The sequence below is a fragment of the Sycon ciliatum genome, chromosome 7 (genome assembly GCF_964019385.1).
Source record: "Sycon ciliatum chromosome 7, ocSycCili1.1, whole genome shotgun sequence".
NCBI lineage: Eukaryota > Metazoa > Porifera > Calcarea > Leucosolenida > Sycettidae > Sycon > Sycon ciliatum.
Genome location: NC_088649.1, coordinates 11112186 through 11132766, shown reverse-complemented (window position 1 = coordinate 11132766; position 20581 = coordinate 11112186). Strand labels below are relative to the sequence as shown.

Below are 20581 nucleotides of genomic sequence, written 5' to 3'. Positions count from 1 at the left end.
GGCACCTGTCGCAGAAGTTGAAGAAAGTTCAACTTTTGCGACATGCGACACGCGACATACACAAATGGAGTACAGTTTCGACCCTGGGTGCACGTGCAGTGCACGTGCATAGTACTACTTGTGCATGAGGATATCCGGATGTCGCAACAAACATGAAGAATATTGTGAACCATGTGTCGCTGTCGCGGCTCGTCGCATGTGTCGCAAGTCGCGTCGCAAGAAGTTGTATTGTGAATCGGCCTTAAATCTATATTATGATGATGATGATGGGCCAGGCCCGCAAATTTGGTGTCATATGATTGATTTGAATGGCAGTAAAGATACCGGTACTGGGGTTGAGGAGTGAGGCTTCATAGATATGATTCCAGTCCACAAATCTACTCCAATGTAAAATAAATAATGAAACGAATAGCAGCAAAGAGGAAGATAAGGTGACTTGGCACACATGCAAGTGTACTCGTGGTCGCCAAAGCAAGCATGCAATGATAAACAACAGGACGGCCACCTACCTTGCTACATCCCAGGCGGAATGACGACTTGTCGACAGCCAGAGCCTCGAGAAGATTCTGAGCAGCCTAATAACACAAAATGCAATGAAAAGAGACAGAAAATATCATGATCACAACACAACCAACACAATCTCCGACAAACCTCCCTTGGGAATAATAAAAAGAGTTAAAAACCCAGTCAGTTGGAGAGAGAGAGAGAGAGAGAGAGAGAGAGAGAGAGAGAGAGACGATGACAAGTAGACAAGGTACTACTAGTAGTAGGCTGGATGCAAGGTTGCTAGAGCTATGATACTATAACCCCCTGTCTCTGGAGTGATGCACTGGTGGTGGTGTGTGTATGGCTGATGTTGAGAGTACATAACCCCCAAGTGTGTGGCGGCCACATCCCCATTATTTAATCCTGTACAAACTAGTTGAAGGAAACACGTGTGATACGTTGATACACAATACAAACGTTGTATCTCAATAGCGCGAGGAGCATAAAAAGGTCACCTATTTGAAATTCTGTTGAGATAGCACTACATGCTGGATTAGCACACTCTTGGGGTATCATGGGTTCTTCGTGGCGGTAGTGGTGCTGTGTGTGTGTGTGTGTGCGTGTGTGTGTGTGCGGTGTGTGTGTGTGTGTGTGTGTGTGTGTGTCACAGGTCACTTTGCAAAGTCATGTTTACTCTACCCTGAGCTTACAATCTTATCGTCAACCGTTTCATCAGTCGGTGGGCGAGGGTTGAGGATTTGGAAGGAGCGGACAAAGTCCTGGAATGATATTCTCTCCGGAAAACCTGAAACACACACACACACACACACACGCACACACACGCACGCACACGCACGCACACAAACACACACACACAGTGATACAGATCTCTGAGCAACAGTTCTCTTGGTAAATAAGGAATAGAGACGCACAGGAACACTAATCTGACTGTGGACGGAGCAATAATAACCAACTTTCAAGTGTACAACAAGTGTAAGACATTGAAACTGTCTGAGTCACATAAAAGCCGCTGGAAGGAAAAATGCGAAGTGAGGTCAGAGCTATCTATGCATACAATTGGTAGCTGCACAAAAAGGGTTCCTAAAAATAACCCTGGTAAGGCCTTTCCAAGACCGGTCCAATGAGCTATAGTTCATCACAATCGGATAATCTTTTCAGAAATATGGCGCGCGCGTGCGCGCACACACACACACACACACATTCATACACACACATTCATAAACACACACACACATTCATACACACACACACACACATTCATACACACACACACACACATTCATACACACACACACACACACACACATTCATACACACACACACACACACACGTTCATACACACATACTTTGACACAGAGTGTGCTACTACTTCATACAAACCTACCTTGCCTGTAGACGCGCATAGCACTGATGAGCTCAGCCTTGCGCACCTGAAGTCGCACATAGGGCACATTGAAACCCTGCTCCTCCTCGTCAATATCGGCCGATGCCATGGGTAGCGACTCAGAACGCAATAACGACTGACTAGACGTCAGGCTACTGCGAGCGTCCGTGTGGAGCACGTCCAGCAGAGGGATCATGCGCGATGTGCTGCCGGACTGCGGCCGAATGCAGAAGATATAGAATGGCTTGGCGTTGACGAGAGCGTCCGACAACGATTCCTGGCAAGAAAGAGCAAGAGACGGAGCAGACAGTGTAATGTGGTTAATGCTATGAAGTACACCAAGTGGTGAGATAACGGAGTAGAATAACATGAGAGGTCGAGTCCCCATCTGATGTGAAGTGCGATGTGCTGTGGACAAGACAAAAACATAATTCCCTGCTCCCAGAAGTTGGGTATCCTCAGGATTCAACCTGTACAACCTGGAACGTGCCGGATAAACCGGGCCCGGAGTTTATCATGACAGCATTAACAATCAGATAAGCAGCTGGGTATACACCACAACCAGCACCACTGCCACCAGCATCACCACTGCTAGCACCACAACCACCCGCACCACACCGCCTTGCACGATTACACATAACCCCTCTCCCTTGCTTGCCAGAGCAAAGTAAACTCACCGCCTGCTGTCGCAGCAATGCCGGTACGGAGCGCCTGCTGCCGACACGTCGGCCGGATGGAGCGCGAAGTGACGGGCCACGTTTGATTGGTGTGCCCAGTGACTTAGAGCTGGATCTAGTGTTCATCAGAGACAACACGGGACCATCTCTGCAGACAAAATCCAGAAAAAAACATGTACAAGTGTACTGAAGAGGAGACTGTATACAACAGCATCATGCATACGGTAAAACATGTAAATTTAAGTGTCAGGGACCTGATGGATTTCAGGTGTGACTTAGAATTAGGTAACCGGTATTCCCATCACATACAGCATAATCATTGTGCCATTTAGGTGTAATCTAAATGTAGGTCACAATTAGGACTAGGTGCATGGTATTTCTACCGAAGTCACCGAAATTAAAGTTACACCGAAAATACCCTGTTTTACAGTATGCTTAGGGGCCGTCCAGGGTTACCGATTGTTTTTACAAAACGAAAAGTTTTAGTATTTTTCAGCCCCCACCCACCCACCCACCTTTTCTGCAGGTAAAGCGAATTCCAATAAAATATTGATGTCAATTTTCGACACCCAGAAGTAACTGGGCATTCTCCATCAGCATTCAATAATTATTTTCAAAACGAAACTCCATCAAACCCACCCACCCACCCCCAAACGAAAACATTTCGTTTTGATAATATTATTGGTAACCTTGGACGGCCCCTTTAATAGTGATCACAGCCACCATGGCAAGAACGACAAACCACAAGACAGGTCATCTCAAACAGTACACCATGCCGCCACAGCACAGAGAACACTGCTCTGGCTGCTCCTGGCGCAAGAACATATGTTTCCAATTGCAACAGCCTAAGAACAGTACAAACTGAAAGGTGATGTTTTAATGATGTTTCAAGGGTCCCTGTTCCGGTCTTGCATAAGTTGTTGCAAAAGAAGGATCCGCGAGCGGGATTCAAAGCCCTGTCTTTCCGGGACAGTGTCCTACCGATTAGGCTACCGGGGATCACACACACACACCCGTGGCTCCTTCTTGCTACAGAGTGAATGTTCTCTAGAACCCCTCTCTCTCTCTCTCTCTCTCTCTCTCTCTCTCTCTCTCACCTACCCACCAACCCAGCCCACAGACACATAGCATTCGCTCACAGTCATCACGGCGCCCCAGGGCATACTCACGAAATATCGTTGAGGCACCACTCGGCTGCCTTCGTGCCGAGGTTGTCATGGATACTGCTGGCCCAGTTGGTCGTACTGTACTCGATGGGCATGTGACTCTGTCCATGGCGAATAAAGAAACTAGTCGGGGAGCTGATGTGGCAGATTGCGTCACCTGATGCAAAAACAAGTAAGTAAGTAAGCACGCACACCGACACACACACCGACACCGACACACACACCGACACACACACACACACACCGACACACACCGATACACACCGATACACACACACACACACACACACACACACACACACACACACACACACACACAGGTAATTGCACTTCCTTACTACCAGAAACTGGTCCTGTGTGTCTCCCCGAGAGAGGATAGAGTGATTCAAAAGAACCTCGGAAAGATGACTCAAACGGATGTTGAATTGCCAAGCTGTTGACTATCTCTCCCTGAAACCAAGGCTAGGGTCGGGCACACAGGAAAAAATGGAGCATGCCCCCCCCCCCCCCCCCACGCATGCACGCACGGACACGCACGGACACACACACACACACACACACTGTCCTGTCCTGTTGACCCACTGCCGTAAAGGTTACGTGGAAACACACCACACACACACACACACACACACACACACACACATCCGAAGGCCACCAACGTCAGGTCGAGTAACGAGGCACATAACAGAACACTGCTCTAGCTTCAGAGTGTTTCGCAAGGCTAGCAGCACTTCACCCTGATCATGCCCGCTAACACACTCAACCCTGCACCACTCACCTACTGCAATCACTCCAGCCACTTAAACACTGGGTAACTAATAGCGTCACAACACACATGGTTCACAACCTGTTGTACTGAAACTGGTAGGTAAAGAACAAAGACTAGACTTACTTGATCCAGACGCTGAACCATGGCTGTCCTTGACACGGTCCATGAAGGATGAATTGCCGCCTCGCTTTCCCTCAGCACTGAACTCTTCTTCGATGAGATACAGCACACCCCTAGCGGCAGGGTTCTATAATACATACACAGAAAATGACATCATCAGGGCAAGTCATGTGATCACACCTTGCAGTTATGACATCATCGCCAGCGTCCTGATCCAATACAGTGTAGCAGCATTGCTATTCATTGGTGTGTGAGTGCAAACTAGAAGCAAGGAGCGCATGTGATTAGCAGTAGCTAACAGTCAAAAGCGACCACTCTGCTGAAGCAGGCACACTTACACTGACTTGGTAGCGTTCAAACGTGTCGATGATGGGATCACAGGGTGGCATGGTGGAGATAAAATTACAATCCACGTTCTCCTGCAAGAGAGAGAGAGAGAGAGAGAGAGAGAGAGAGAGAGAGAGAGAGAGAGAGAGAGAGAGAGAGAGAGAGAGAGAGAGAGAGAGAGAGAGGGAGTAGAGTGATACAGATAGTGAGAAAAACAGGTAGAGAAATAGATATAGAGAAATAGAGACAAAAAGCAAGAGAGAGAATGAGGGAGGTACATGGAGGGGGAAAGAGAGAGAATGAGAGAGAGAGAGAGAGAGAAAGGGAGAGAGAGAGAGATGGGGGGGGGGGGGGAGAGGAAGAGGGAGGGAGGGAAGGAGGGAGAGAGAGAGAGAGAGAGAGAGAGAGAGAGAGAGAGAGAGAGAGAAAGAGAGAGAGAAAGAGAGAGAGAGAGAGAGAGAGAGAGAGAGAGAGAGAGAGAGAGAGAGAGAGAGAGAGAGAGAGAGAGGGAGAAAGAGGGAGAGAAAGGGAGTGAATGAGCAAGGTAGACATGAAAGAAGTACAGAGAAAGCAAGAAAGGGGAGGAGAAGGAGAGTGAGAGCTTGTACAAGAATACGAGTAAATCATCACACCAGCTGGCAAGCTGAGATATGCTGCACAGCATTTTCCAAGTGCCACCATCCAACGTCATTAAAATCACACTGATGTAGCCATTACGTCATCGGTCAGAGGAATGATGTAATCATGACCCAGCTGCATGCAACTGACCTGGTTATACGTATGAAGTTCGTTTTCAAACTCAGTCTGATGGAAGACAGCCTGCAGCTTCTCATGCAGGTAGTTGTGGCACAGATCCTCAAAGCGCTGCGCAACTGAGCGCACGTCTACACCGGCAAAGCGCATGCCAGCCATGTCCAGGACGTGAATGGAGTAAGACGGAGGCTGCTGCAGGTTAGGCTCAATACTCCTGCACACACAGACACACACACATGGACACATACACATGGACACACACATCCATACACCGACATGCACCCCCCACCCCCCCCCCCCCCCCCCACACACACACACAGGAAAACACACTTATCCACAATATACCCGACGAAAACAATGGTGGCCGATCGCTTGGCCTTGCACGTTGAGCGCATGGTGTAATCCTGCTACAAGCTGCAACGTCTAGCACAGTTCACCTAGATTATTTTTTTGCTGCAATGGGTCTCACGTGAACAATGATCATACGAAGTTTGTGTGAGACTCGAAAACACTGCGAGAATGTGTATCTGGCTCCATGGATATTTTTAACACCGTCACCAGTGAGAACTCAACAGACAGAAGTTGACTTGACTCGAGCAGGGCTATTATTCGATAGCAATGTTCTCGTTTTCGTCCGCGCATTATAACATATCACTACCGTAAAGTACCGTTGCCCCCCCCCCCCCCCCCCCTCCACGCCGTGTCGTTTCCCAGCTGGCTTTTCGGCAGGGGACGGGAATTAGATCAAGTCGTTCAAGTGCAGTATGATGTACAACAAAGCAGAGGATCAGACCTGGCATGCTGGATTGCGCACATTTTTCATCCTGCACTCTCACATATTGTGTACAGCAGTACATGCGTAGGTTCAACGTCGTATATGCCGACGTCGCTTCGCAGGCAGAAATTCGACACGGAGCGGAAAGTAGAGTGGGGGTGGATCGACGGTACTTGACGGTACTACAGTTGTGGCAAGTGAAATCCGACACTTGGCATAGGGGACGGCACCCCGTTTCAACTTTGGTGATGTAAGACGTACATTTTACGACAAAGCCGTACAAACAGTCCCCTGAAAAGTTCGAAAGGTCAGTACCTTGATACGCACTATATGCGTGGTTTTTGTGAGAACACGCTCGTACTCCTGGAGTCCTGCACTTTCTCACCAGCACAGGGTCAAGGCAAGGAGGGCCTAGGGATTACCAACTTGTTCTTCGAAATTGTTATCACTGCATTGCGGAAAACAAACTCCTTCACAGCAGCGTCGCAAGATTACAAAGATGAAAACAAAAAAACCTTCGAAGCAGACGATCTTTTCCAGCACAGTCAGAATCTTCTTCGCTGCACGTTGTTCCTTTCTACCCTTTTCTTACGTTCGTCATTCGGATCATGGCAGGCAATCAGCCAGTACCGAACCATGTTTTCTTTCGTGGCAACGAGAAGAAAAGACGGGAGAACATCGCTGCCCTGCCCGATTATGGCGATCACCGGCTATTACTTAAGTATAAGCGTACGCAGGTAAGATTTTTCTGCATATTCGAATCTGAAAAGAGTCATAAATGTACGACAATATTTGAACTTTGTGGTGTTTCTGATTCTTTCGTTATCAGGTAAGGGCCGGGTTCCACTGCTCCGCGGCACTTGGCTGCATGCAGCGGAGCAGCGCGGTTCCACTGACACTCACCAATCGCGGTACCGCGGTCGTGCTCCACACTTTTTGATGACGTTTCACCTGCCTGCGCGCGCGCGCCTGCGCGCGCGTGCGCGCGCGCGCGAAATCAAAAAGATCCTTGTGTTCTGGCTTGCGCAACGAATTAAAATTTGAATTTTAAAATTCTGGCGTACAAAACAATGCAAAGTACGGGAAACAGGTCGAGCCGCGACCGCGGCTCGCAGTTTTTGGTCAAGAATCGTAGCAAAAGCTCGCGGTGAGCTGCGGACTCGCTGCTCCAGCTTATGGTAATGATGACGTTTCAAGCCGCGAAAGACGAGCAGCGGAGCCGCAGTGGAACCCGGCCCTAAGGGACACGATCGAATGAGTTCGGCAGGGACAGAGTATGGACCGGCGACCTGGCTCAGGCAGCTTTCCGCTGCTGTCACCTGTTGGCATGGACATCGTGCAGGAGTTCATCGCAAACCACAGGTATTGTCATTGTTATTGTCATTGTTATTCAGGCAAATCACGACGAGTTATTACACGATTGGAAAACAGCGTTTGCGTTTGCCTCTGGGATTCACAAAACATCAATGAATAACGAAGTGTGCATGGCACATTGACAATTATGGCGCAATTATGGTTCATTTACTGTACAGCATGGTCAACGGCTATTGTTTCAAACCAAAATGTGTGAACAGCGCTACTGTAGTGGCTATGTCAGAAAGACGATCCTATTCCAATTCTCTATCCTGTTCCCGTTGTTCACCTGCAGCCTAGTGCAGGTATGCAGGTATGGCAGCAGCGAAAAGATTGCCAACGCCCTGGATCTACACAGACCCAGTGGTGAGCTAGCCAGCACCAGAACTGTTCGCCTTTCTCTGAACCGCATTGGGTACAAGTACGGCAGGCCCTACAGGAAATCAGCCTTGACCGAAGCCGCGAAGGAAGTACGCCTGATGTGGTCGATGTTGCACCGCGACGACGATTTTGCGCGGATCGTCTTTGCGGATGAGGCCTGCTTCGCTGTCGGGCCAGACGGGCAAGTTTGCATGTGGTTCCCCCGCGGTGGCAAGCCAACGGTGGAGCAGAGTCAGTTCCCTGCCAAAGTTCATGCCTTGGGAGCCATCAGCATCTTTGGCACGGTGGGGAATTTGGCTTTTGCACTGACGTGGAACCGTGAAACGTTTGCCGAAGCCGTTATGACGGACATTGCGCCAGCAGGCAACATGTTTTTTTGACGGCGACTGGCAACTCCAGCTGGACAACGCCACTTGTCACCGCTCCGTGGAGGGGCAGCACTTCCTCCTGGAAAACGGCGTCCCGTCTATAATGTTTCAACCTCCCTCCTCTCCCGACCTCAACCCCACCGAGAGCGTGTGGGCAGTTCTGAAAAGAAACATTGTCAAGCATGAGTGTCAAACTGCCGCGGAATTGCGCGCGGCACTGGATGCCGAACGGGGTGCCCTGGAACCCGCCGAAGTTGCTCCGTTCGCTGACTCGATGGCAAGGCGAGTGGAGGAGGTGATCGACAAAGATGGTGGACACACAAAGTATTGATTTTGATTTAAATAATCAGTCTCCTCTTGGAGAAACAAAACGTGTGCTGTGTTCTCGATTGTTTCTCGTGCATGTGTTTTTCAGGCGAGGTAGTGCATGCCTGTCTAGCCTATCTCCTTGCAAGCTTGCCTGAACAGTGAACTGAAGTGTAGTGCTACTGCTAGTGAACAGTACGCGGATATGATCGATCACGAACGTGACTCTGCTTTAGCTGCAGTACACAGTCAGTGGGGTGCACATGGTACACCATGCATGGGACACAGTGCAGTACGATGTGGACCGCATGCATGCACCGACCAGGTCCGTGCGTAGTTAGTACCAGGATGCTTGCTGAAACAATGTTAGTTGTAAGACCGTATGTACGCATGGCGACAGCGGCCGGAAGCTGTGTAGCGCTGTCCCTTATGCCAAGTGTCGGACTTCACTTGCCACAACTGTAGTTATTACTATCGTAGAATCCCGCGAATAAGCCCATGCTCCAGCATACTGTAAGACATGTATATATAACGAGGAAGCAAATCTAACGTTTTAACGGATGACATTTCTTCGTTATAATAAATCCGTTGAGGCCGTACTGCTTCATATATGCTGTGTGTGTATATGTCAGAATACTGCAAGATTGTTAACATAATCTTCTCGTTAACCTATGAATTTTGGACAATCGTTAAATTTGCGACTCGTTATAATAATAATTATGTCTTACAGTAAGCCCAGGGAATGTTGGAACATCACAAAGCTTCATCGTACAAGCCCATGGGCCTATATCGTACTCAAGAGTCCATAAATTATGGACTCTTGATCATACCATGTACGTATACACGTAGTACATGACTGAAGCCTTTTTTTTGTACATTTCAACACAATAATTGGTTGTTTTTGTTTGCACAGTGGCTTTCAGCAATGTACTTCTTACTTCCTTGGTACTTTTCAATGCACTATTTTGATGTCAGCGTATGAGCCCATGCCCGCGTATAAGCCCATGGGCTTATCCGCGGGATTCTATGGTATATCAGGGTTCTAGCCAAAGGGGGTAGGGGGGCGCAGCGCCCCCCTACTCCTTTTGCGCGTCCCCCTGTGAAAAAGTGCTGCCCCCCCTACTCATTTTTCGATTTTTGTGTTTTTTCACGCCATTCAACGAAAATACAGTCGATAGTCACTACTAGAGGGTTCATAAAGGCACATTTGTGAGGGGTGAAGTCGGGGTTCACCCTGTATGTTGCATTTTGCATGGCAAGACAATTTTGGACAATGGAAAAATGGGTCATGGGGTAACTTTTTCCCATGCCCGCCCCCCCCCCCTACTATATTGACCTGGCTAGAACCCTGTATATCATTATCACCAGAGCTGATTCATAACATTGCCCACAGATGACGATGTCTTACTTCTGCAAGAGCGACGAGACACAGCTGAACAGCTTCTCATAGAGTCCTGTGGCAAATTGTGCGACAACGTCCACATTGGCGGGTTCATTGTCCGCTTTCGAGGTCGTAGAAGACGGAGGGCCCAGCAAGGCAATCTTGGCAAGTGATGTGGACGTGTTGATCTTCTCCGATGACAAGGACGGCTTCATGCAGCCGGCGGACGATTCCCAGCTCATGAGGCCAGTACCGGTGGACGACTGCGTGATGTAACCGATGAGCTCATCGACATCACTGCCGAGTAGACGAGCGGCACAGACAGCGGGCACGCGATTCTCAAACGTGGCCTTGGCCGGTGTGCTGGGGGGAATGCCAGCTGTAGAACAGCAAGGACAACAGCACCGTCAACAACAACAACAACAACAACAACAATCATGAGAATATAGATTTGAAACAACAAAATCAGAACCAACAAGACAACATAACATGTGGCAATGACAACAACACCATCATCAGCAGTGTCAACAGCAATGACTACAATAACACCAGCAGTGTCAAAGGAAACGACGACAACAACAACAACACTCGACGACGACAACAACGACGACGACAACAACGACGACGACAACAACAACAACAGCAACAACAGCAACAACAGCACCACCTCCACCAACACCGACTACTGTGTCAACAGCAATGACAACGCCAAGCAACACTATTGCTGCAGTGCTTACTGCCACTGGTTGACGGTCGTCGACTGGCGCCTAATGGCTGCTCCAGACCGGCCATGCCAAGGTGTATGATGGCTGCAAGGATCATCCACATGCCCTTCTGTTCATCTTTACCAATACCCAGGGTTGTCAGCACATGGCAGGTATTGAACCACTGCTGACGCCACTCCTCTTGCTGCTTTTCAGTCTGTAAACGGGCACAAGCAAAAGACAGAGAACTATGATGCTTGCCTTACATCAATGTGAATATGTTTAAAAAAATCTCTGACTGTGTGCCTAATGATATGCATGGTTGATATAATTATCATGTGACATTATACGAGTGACTTCTGCCACAAAAAAGGAAATCTTCTGTCTGCAGTGGAGCTTGAAGGAACTTGTATGAAAGCTGCACATCCTCTCTAGCAGAGTACGCAGTTGCTTTGGCCTAAGAGCTACGCGCCAGCACCAGAGCCAGACCAGCAGGGTCGGTAAGCCGGGTCAAGTGGCAGCACAGATCTGGTCGAGAGAAAGCAGCCAGAGGTGGTGGCAGGTAGAGCTGTACCCGCCTGCACTGCAGTCCCAAAGCTCACACTGCAGTCCCAAAGCTCACACTGCACTCTTACAGCACACAGTGCTTTTTTTGTGTGCGTTGCCATGGTGCAATATGGCCACCACCACATGCCCAAAACCCTCAGGCTCAGTTGGGTCAAGCGTTCCTCGAATCTGGTTAGTGTTTTTGCTTTGCGCTTTTCCTTGTGTTGTGGGTGTCCTTGCGGCTTTCGTTTTCCTGAAGCAATGGACGATTCTCGTAGGCGTTTTGTGTCAGTCTCCCCTCCGCCTAAGCATCATAGGTCTAAGAGGCGCCGTCGAGAAGTTTCCTTTGTTTACACCATGCGTGGGCCGAGTTCGCGGACCTTACTAGCCTTCTTATGGTAGGATGCGGCAAGGAGCCGTCTCGGGGCTCAGTCCCCCCCCCCCCCCCCCTCCCTGCCGCAGGAGCTCAGTCTCCCCATCACGTAGGAGTTCAGTCTCCCCTAGACGTCATAGGTCGGCCTCACCATCTCGTCACGTCCTGTTGTCGGAAGGCGGCGATACCGCCATGAATGACATGTCGGAACGGGAACCTGAAGTTGTTCTCGGCCTGGACATTGACAGTCAGGACTTCGCATCCGACAAGCCATCCGACAAGCCATGAGAGAAGCATCAAGTCGAGAATGATTTGACTCTGAGGCCAGTAGGCGACGAGAGTGTGGGGCCAGAGGTCGACCAGTCTCTCGCATCTTTTGTCGAGACTTGTTGCTCCAAGTGCCTGGACAAGGACTATCTGAAGGAGCTCCGGAGCCAATCTAAGCGTCCTTCGAACTGTCCCTCCGCAGTAACGCCGACTGTCAACCCGTGCATCTGGAAAGAGTTGGACAGGTTTCAACGGTCGCAGGATGTGTCAATGCAGAAACACGCAGGACCTGACCATGTCCGCGTTGCATACGGTTGTCTCGGTAAGGGAGAATCTCCGTAGCCCCCCCCCCCCCCCGAATGCGGATGCCTGTGCTGTTCTCGGTAAGCAGTGCTCCAACATCATTGCACTGCTGGGGAGCGCATCTTTGCAGACGTCGTTCCGTCGACGGGAATTGCTCCGCTCCTCCATCAATCAGCAATATCAGGCTTTGTGTGCGCCAACGAACCCAGTCACCTCCACACACAAGAGCGGGTCTGCGTCGTTCCATAGCTCCCGGTCGAGCTCGCAGCACCGCACTCATCCCTCTCCCTGCCCAGGCCAGTCTTTAAACTGGAAGCGCCCCATTGGGTGATCGGGAGAGGGAAGCCGCACCACCGCTCGACGTACAGCAATGCCGACTCGGGCAAGAAGTATCTTTGGCCCACGAGGTGAGTGGCTTGGATGGACGTACGGCCATACGTTATGATGATTGGCTCTCTTTATTATACCAGTAATAAGTTTGTTCTTAACCTAGTAAAGGGTATTCGTTTGGACTTCGCTCAGCAACCTCAGCAGGGGCAGTTTCCTCGACCAATCGTTATGCAGACTGCAGTCCTAAAGCACACAGGTACTGTAGTAGTCTGAATGCGCCCTGAGTGAGTACTTACGAAAAGCGCCAAGTATGGCAAGAAATCGCACGGAAGCTTGGTCTCTTCGTATGCAAGGAATCCAAGGTCTTTCCTGTTACCGACAACACAGGGAACAAGGGCAAGAAAGAAAACAGAGAAGATATTGGAAAACACAGACATGACCGAGGGAGCATGGAGAACGGGAGGTCCACAGATACTAAATCTAAGATTCCTGCACACTGGCCGCAACAGCCAGGGCCATGGCGGCCATTTTCAAGGGAACAACATGTCCACGCCTGAGGGTCCCTTGAGCGGTCAGTTTAGACACGCTCTATGGTAGCGCACGTACGCATACCGACACTGACACACACATACACACATACACAGAGAGAGAGAGAGAGAGAGAGAGAGAGAGAGAGAGAGAGAGAGAGAGAGAGAGAGAGAGAGAGAGAGAGAGAGAGAGAGAGCATGAGAAAGAGTTCTTACCTGAGTTGCTTGTCTGCTCCAAACCACAGCTGATAGAAGATATGGAAGTTGAGTGTTGACTCTTTGGAACGCGTCACCAGTGATTTCTCAAAGAACACAGTCTGAACACAAGACAACATGGGAAAAGAGAGACCATGCCTTCAAATACACACCAACTTGGCAATAACTAGTGTCCTGCTGCAAGTACTGAGTAGTTCTTTTCCAACCGTGCCAGTCAGTACAATGATGGCGAACTAATGGACTGGATAAAAGGCAAGTATTACATGTAGAAGACATGGCTTCCGTCCATTTCTCAGAAATGGTGACAAACAGCAATGAAGACACGATGTTTGTTTTCACTACTTGAATAGTGTTCCACTCTTCCATAAAGTGCAAATTGTGTTTTGTTTGCCCGTAAAAAAGAGGCTGTTGTACCTCAACTAGCAACACATTTAGTGTTTCAAAAAAGTTAAGCTGTGTTCATAACTGGTGCGTGTACGTGATATGTTTGCACTTCATGCGTGCCCAGAAATGCGTGGAGGCTTTCACAGAAAACAGAAACTCCAGTAGTAGTTAGGTCGTGTGATGCCTTCGAGTACTAATCATTTTGACCCTGCCAGTCAAAGTGACTGGCGTGTACGCTAGTACGCACCTGATACGTGCTGAACAATACATAATGGAATTTCCATTTTCGGCGCATTCCATACATATGACGGCCCAAAAAGCCAGCAAAAGACGCACACAACGTGTGGTTTCACGAGTGCACGTGCCAGTTATGAACACAGCTTTACACTTGCTTATCACCATCAGTTCTTTTCAAAAAATTGTTACAAATAACTGGTGATAAAATGGCAAGCAACACTGATAACAGCTTGCTGTGGCCTGCACACACACACACACACACACACACACACACACACACACACACACACACACACACACACACACACACACTCCAGCGATTACCTGTAGTGCACCGCCCATCAGGCAGCAGTTGGCGTCGTAAGATAGACTGAAGCGTGTTGAGATTCGCGTGGCATTATCATGGATCAGGTTGACAGCACAGGAGAATGCCTGCAAGACGGAGTGTGTGTCCGTGATCTTTTGAGCTGCATGCAAACAACACACACACACACACACACTAAACGGTCACGGTTTGGCCGAGTTTTCCGCATCCACAGGAACGCCACCACCCCCTTGGATCAAATCAACACAAGAGTGCTTGGAGTTCAGACAGTTTGCACCTTGAGAACATAGGGCACTGCGGCAATGCACTGTAGCATACAAAGTCGAGCAAGAACATGAAAATCACTACAGCAGTCCAGTGACAACGTACACCGAAGGCAGAACAAGGTTCAGTTGCAACTCAAAGTTTCGCTCTTATTACGATCCTCAGCCAATGATACACCCCGGGGACTTCAACAGTGTCAGTCTACATTAGAATACAATTGTACACGTAGAATCAACAGACACAGTACACTACTAATTGCAACAAAGATGGAGCAACTATTGTGAAGTGCATTCCCGCAAGTGTGGCGGGATTGCCACTCTCGCTTATGCCACTCAGGACACCATGCAGAGAATGAAGAGAGAGGAGAGAGAGAGAGCGAGTGAGAGAGGGAGAGAGAGAGAGAGAGAGAGAGAGAGAGAGAGAGAGAGAGAGAGAGAGAGATGGAGATGGAGCAATGGATCAGTGAAATGATATAGTGTCGATCCTCGCCGAAGCATCAGGTGAAACACGGAAAACACATCATATCCATTGATTGAGCCGAGCTGCAAAGACCCCCCCCCCCCACACACACACACATGTTCCGAGATAACTCTCTGCTCGACGAATTGCAAGTGAACACCTCCAAATCCTTACGTGTAAGCGAGCATCCCTTCGCTTTCTGCACAGTCGATGAAAGATAGGTCAAGACCTGTGAGACAACAAAGCTCTTGCCAGAGCCGGCAATACCCAGCGGCAGGATGGTTTGGTCGCGGCGTCTCTGTGTCATGCGCTGGCGTGCCTGGTACGCCACCGAGATCGGGTGAGGCGGGGTGTTGCCGGCACGACAGCGGTTGACATAAGCCATGCCCTGTGTGAGCAAACACATATAGAACCCAGACAAGGTAGCAGCACGCTTAGAGACAGATACGTGTACAGTAAGGCAAGGTAATGGGAACAACAGTGAAACCTGTCTAAGACGTTCGCTCAAGGGACCTTCACAAGGTGGTCTCTGTTACCAGGTGGTCTCCTTAGCCAGGGTCATTTGACTGGAAATAGCATCCCTCGGTCCTGGTCATTGTGGTCTTCTAGGACAGGTGGTCGCCTTATCCGAGTGGTCGCCTTGACAGGTTTTACTGTAGTTTGGGAGCTCAAGCTACACTTCAGATGGGATTCTACCTAACACGACTGCATACACAACACATCACGTTTCAGTAGCGGCTATTCCAAATTTGGCATCAGAAGTTAGGAAAAATCTTACACCATCTAATCAAGTAGGGTGCTCCACTGTCCGAAGAGTGCTCAATGCCCATAATAGGGCAGAGCCTTCCAAACAAGAGAGATGGAAGCTGTGTCGCAACTCTGCGTTTCACATATTACTACGATCATCAAATGACCGGAATAGGAAAATATTGCGGTTTCTCTGGCTTCCACATACATTGTATTAAAGTGCACTTAAACCAAGAACACGGTCTAGAGTCAAAACTACTGGATTGCAATGTTTTTGATCTGAGCGTGCACTTTATATAATCCATGGTTATACATGTACCTAAACCAGTCATGGTGTGACTACCACAATGGATTTCCCATGAAGGAACACATCATTTAGATACACACACACACATAGATTGAACGTTTGAAGATTTATTGGTTCTTCGGTGAGCTGTTTGGCTCACATATATCCCGTTCACCCCCAGTATACAGTCACACTTCTATACTAACCATGGACAGATCCTGCGCCGACTCCGAATTCGGGGCAATGCTGATGAGATGGCGACCGGCATGCGTGTGGTAGAGGCGTGCATGGAAGCGCATGCGAAGGCAGTGCAGAACGGCGGACTCATTCAGCTGCCTCAGTACCACTAGGTTGTCACAGTAGTCATACGACGGTGGGTTGATCTAGTAAGCAAACACACACACACACACACACACACACACACACACACACACACACACACACACACACACACACACACACACACAGGGGTCTGTTCATAAGGTGTTAGAGTGGAGCATACCTCTATGTAGCCGCACAGTGAAACTTGACTTTAGGGCACCTGCATAGAACAGTAAAATCTCCACTTTTTGTTAAGGTGTGAAGCCCTACATGCAACTTCAAATCCCCTCAGCACTCCACTTGGCATGCCTATTGCCTTCTATTTCTGAACCACTCAATCATCTTAACTTTAGCTATCCGCACCCGTTTCAGTCTCACAAAATATCCGGATAGGCGAGGGAACAAGACAGCCGTGATGCGTGACACTGCACAGGGAATAATTTACTTTCAAACTTCTGCATAGCAATTTTGCTACACAAAATCAAACTTGAATTGCAATTCGAAAATGTTGCATAGCAATTTTCTTCGACACTTGACAACATTGTCATTCTGGAGAGTGCAAGCTCAGACCACAAGTACACTGTAACACCTTAGTTGCAAACCTAGCCTGGTGCCCGGATGCTTAGCTCAGCACTTTAAAAGCTTTGTGCATCTATTTCATCCCTAAGGCCGATTCCACACTACACCAAATCCTGCCTAAAAAGCCATTTTTCAGGCACTTTTCAGGCAAGTTGCCATGGCGATCACTTTGAGAAACGCGCGAAAGTGAAAAGTGCTTGTTGTCTACAAAGCAACACCAGCACCCTCTTTCAAGGCAACTTTTTACCTTTTCAGGACACTTTTTGACTTTTCTTCAGCCTTTCGATTTTTTTCCGAATGTGTTCCCTGTCGTATCTTTCAGTTGTGGTGAGTTGTGAGCTGTCAACAATGCCTAGGGTCATGTTTAGCCAGGAGCTTGAGGGCAAGCTGATCGAGCTTTGGAGCGGATATTTGAGGCGACCTCCGGCCGGTACAGTTCGCAGGAGCTACGCCGGAGGAGATCGCCATCAAGCTGAATTTGTTTGCTGAACAGCTCCGGGAGGAGGCAATATACTGCGTCGATCGTCCATTCCAAAATCGACAACATGAAAACGAAGGCGAAAGGACTGTACGAGATATACACAACGAAAACTGCCACCGGAATGCCTGTTGGCGAGGTTGACAAATATTCGACCTATGATCTGGAATCCGCCTACACAGCGCGCGCTAGCGTGGTCAAATTTCAAGATTGGGCACGCGAATATGGGTGATATTCGAGGATTTGGCCCAACAAAGAGCCTCTCCACTACCGCCGTTGCTAGATCAAGCACAGGAAAGCCTCAAAGTCTAACCTTCAAAGCAAAGTCCCGTGATCGACACTTGTAGGTGTGAATGCAGCTTCACTTTATAAGCCACTTTATGCCTTCAAGGCGAAGCCACTTTCGGCGTAGTGTGGAATCGACCTAAGACACACCGGGCATGTGCACTGTGCTTCATAGGGCACAGTGAAAAACCAACATGCATCGCAGTTTTCTGCTACACACACTAGTATCTGAAGTTGCTTCGCACCTCAGAAGAATTGCGTAGCAAACTGCGATGCGATGCTGGTTAAATTATTCCCTGCTGCACTCAAGAGTACACCACCCTCCCCCCCCCCCCCCCCCCCAGAATATGCAGAGCATGGGTATGTGGAAATGGCATGTCACAAGCCATGCTAAGCAGTAGTGTAGAGGCAGGGAGCGGTACCTTATCAACATCCGTGTCATCCACGATTAGCACTTCACCACTGCCCAGTTTGACTCTGCGTGTTGAGTCGGTTTTCGAAAAGTCACAGGCCGGCGAGCCGTCGTCTCCGTCCAGCACAGTCGCCGTGGTGATTCCATCGCGGTGAATAAGCCACACATGACGGGAATCCAGGTAGGAACGCTCTTGAAGAAGCTCCTGTTCGCTGCGAGCAAGGGCCGGAGACTGCACAGAACACAAGCACACGTGCAGACAAGAACAGCTGCAGTTCAGGTACAGGACTGCAGAACAATGGACAGTGGTTTCTATCGTATCGAACACCATGCAGTATGGTATCATCATTCAGGGCTGTAGCACAAAGTTGACCAACCGAACTCGTGCAAAACCGCGCTTTCATCAATAACATTCGTTTCTGGTCAAGCTTTCAGCCATCTCCTGCCTGGGCCGCGCTTGGGGCAAGCAGGGCCAAGGCCGCATAACGTATTGTCCTGTATAAAAGCAGGGATTATTCCTGTAGAAGTCGATGTCAGGGCTGGGCTTCTCAAATCAGGCTTGTATTCAAATCAGGTATTGCTATTATGTGAACACTAAAATCAGGCTTTATGTGTTAACAGAGCATCCTGAAAATTTGGCTTGTATTCAAAAGAGGCATTATACAAGACATTACAGTAGACCACAGACCATGTACTTTGAAGTAGAACTTTCAAATCCGGGGTCCAAACGCATATCAATTTGGGTACTGTGATCTTGTGTGGTCTCCCTGTACCCTACGACTCCCATAGAGGCAGATAACATCTTCATCATCATGCGTTGTATGGGGTGGCAACACATAGGGCCAAGAGTACATAACCCACAAGAGTGTGCACCGCCACTATGGGTGCTGTCCTGACAGCATTTCAAGCTCGCACTGTACACGTACCATCAGACGTACATGTACATGTATGCTGGACCTCTAATACCTATTTGATCCTGTACAAAGTACATGACATTCAAGGCCAGGAAACACGTGCAGCGCGTTGACACCCTGTACCAACATCGTAAATCGGTCGTGCGAGGAGCACTACATCAACTGGAAATTTTGTCGCAATAGCAGGGTGCGCGGGAGTTGCACACTCTTGGGGGTTATACTCTTGATAGCCTCCCTCCCCCCCCCCCCCCCCCAAAAAAAGATTCAGTGATTGAATTCGGTTGGGCCTACCTCATTTCTGACTGCCAGTGCGGAAGATGAAGGTGCCACTTGGCCAGCAGCTACTGCACGCACTGGCGTATCCCATCCCACCATCCACAGTAACGTTGCCACTGAGCGCACAGTAACCTGCACCTCACCGTCAGTCTGGAGAATCTCAGCCAGAGCTGAGTCGCTCAGGTCCTCAGCAGCTGAATCGTTTATTGAGACCAGGATATCACCAGGCAGAAGGCGAGTCTCCACGCGCAAACCGCGCTGAGCTCTTGTGGACAGAACGAAAGCGGAACCCTCTCTCCTGGCGATGATATCGGATGCGGGGACGCTCATCTGCCTCTCCATTCGAGGCACCTGATTGTCGCTGAGTCGTGCACTACTGCCAAGACGAACACTGTCCATTGATATCATCTTCTCGCATTGGGTCATGGAGATGAACAGCTCCCGTTCGTCTATACTCAGTTGCCGTGTTTGGACAAGCTTACCAGGTGGTGCACTGACTTCGATTTCCCCACCGTCTACATCCAGGGAGTCCGTCTTTTCAAGTTTCTTATCGGCTGAGACAGTCTTGGCAATGACCTTGCTCCTCAGCTTCTTCAGGGACTTCCTATCTTTCGAAGCTGCCGCATCTGAGCAGGAATCCGAGAAGGCATGGCTGCTTTTCTGGCGCGAAGCCCCTTCTTTTTCCTGGAAGGAGCCAGAACGAGCACGGTCACCCTCCAGGCCATCCTCCTTCTTCTTGGATTTCTTCTTCTTGAACAAGGCCTGCATCTTAGTTACTTCTGCTCTCGAGCAAATAACTGCTCAGCACGTACGCCAGCTTTACAAGAACATCGACCAGACGAGGGGAGTACTCGTCTTCGAGCTCACTAACAGCACCCAACAAAAGTTAGCTTGAGAACTAACAAGGCAACTTTACTACAACAAGGATTCGTAACTTTTCCTTGGTGTGAAAAGCCACAGTTGGTACAACTGAAAACAGTAGACCTAACCACTGACTACCGACCATCCTTGCATTTTGCAATGTTTCACTCAGGGAGTAGTACAATAATAATTACTCCCTGGTTTCACTCTATGCTGGCT

General features: G+C 49.1%; 1 protein-coding gene across 1 annotated transcript in view; it reads right to left on the bottom strand.

Annotated features, from left to right (window-relative positions):
* Positions 1–20564, bottom strand: part of LOC135820972 (unconventional myosin-XVIIIa-like) — a 35851-nt gene extending 15287 nt beyond the window's left edge. Inside the window, exons 1-17 of the mRNA XM_065334029.1 lie at positions 19517–20564; positions 18322–18543; positions 16443–16619; positions 15378–15591; positions 14480–14622; positions 13535–13635; positions 13088–13160; positions 11006–11189; positions 10296–10647; positions 5720–5918; positions 4963–5043; positions 4628–4751; positions 3739–3892; positions 2570–2717; positions 1893–2169; positions 1197–1291; positions 510–575 (exon numbers count right to left, since the gene is read on the bottom strand). Of these exons, the coding sequence (XP_065190101.1) occupies positions 510–575; positions 1197–1291; positions 1893–2169; positions 2570–2717; positions 3739–3892; positions 4628–4751; positions 4963–5043; positions 5720–5918; positions 10296–10647; positions 11006–11189; positions 13088–13160; positions 13535–13635; positions 14480–14622; positions 15378–15591; positions 16443–16619; positions 18322–18543; positions 19517–20269 (3363 nt within the window). The 5' untranslated portion in view covers positions 20270–20564. The remainder of the gene's footprint in view (positions 1–509; positions 576–1196; positions 1292–1892; positions 2170–2569; positions 2718–3738; positions 3893–4627; positions 4752–4962; positions 5044–5719; positions 5919–10295; positions 10648–11005; positions 11190–13087; positions 13161–13534; positions 13636–14479; positions 14623–15377; positions 15592–16442; positions 16620–18321; positions 18544–19516) is intronic.
* Positions 20565–20581: the final 17 nt, after the last annotated feature.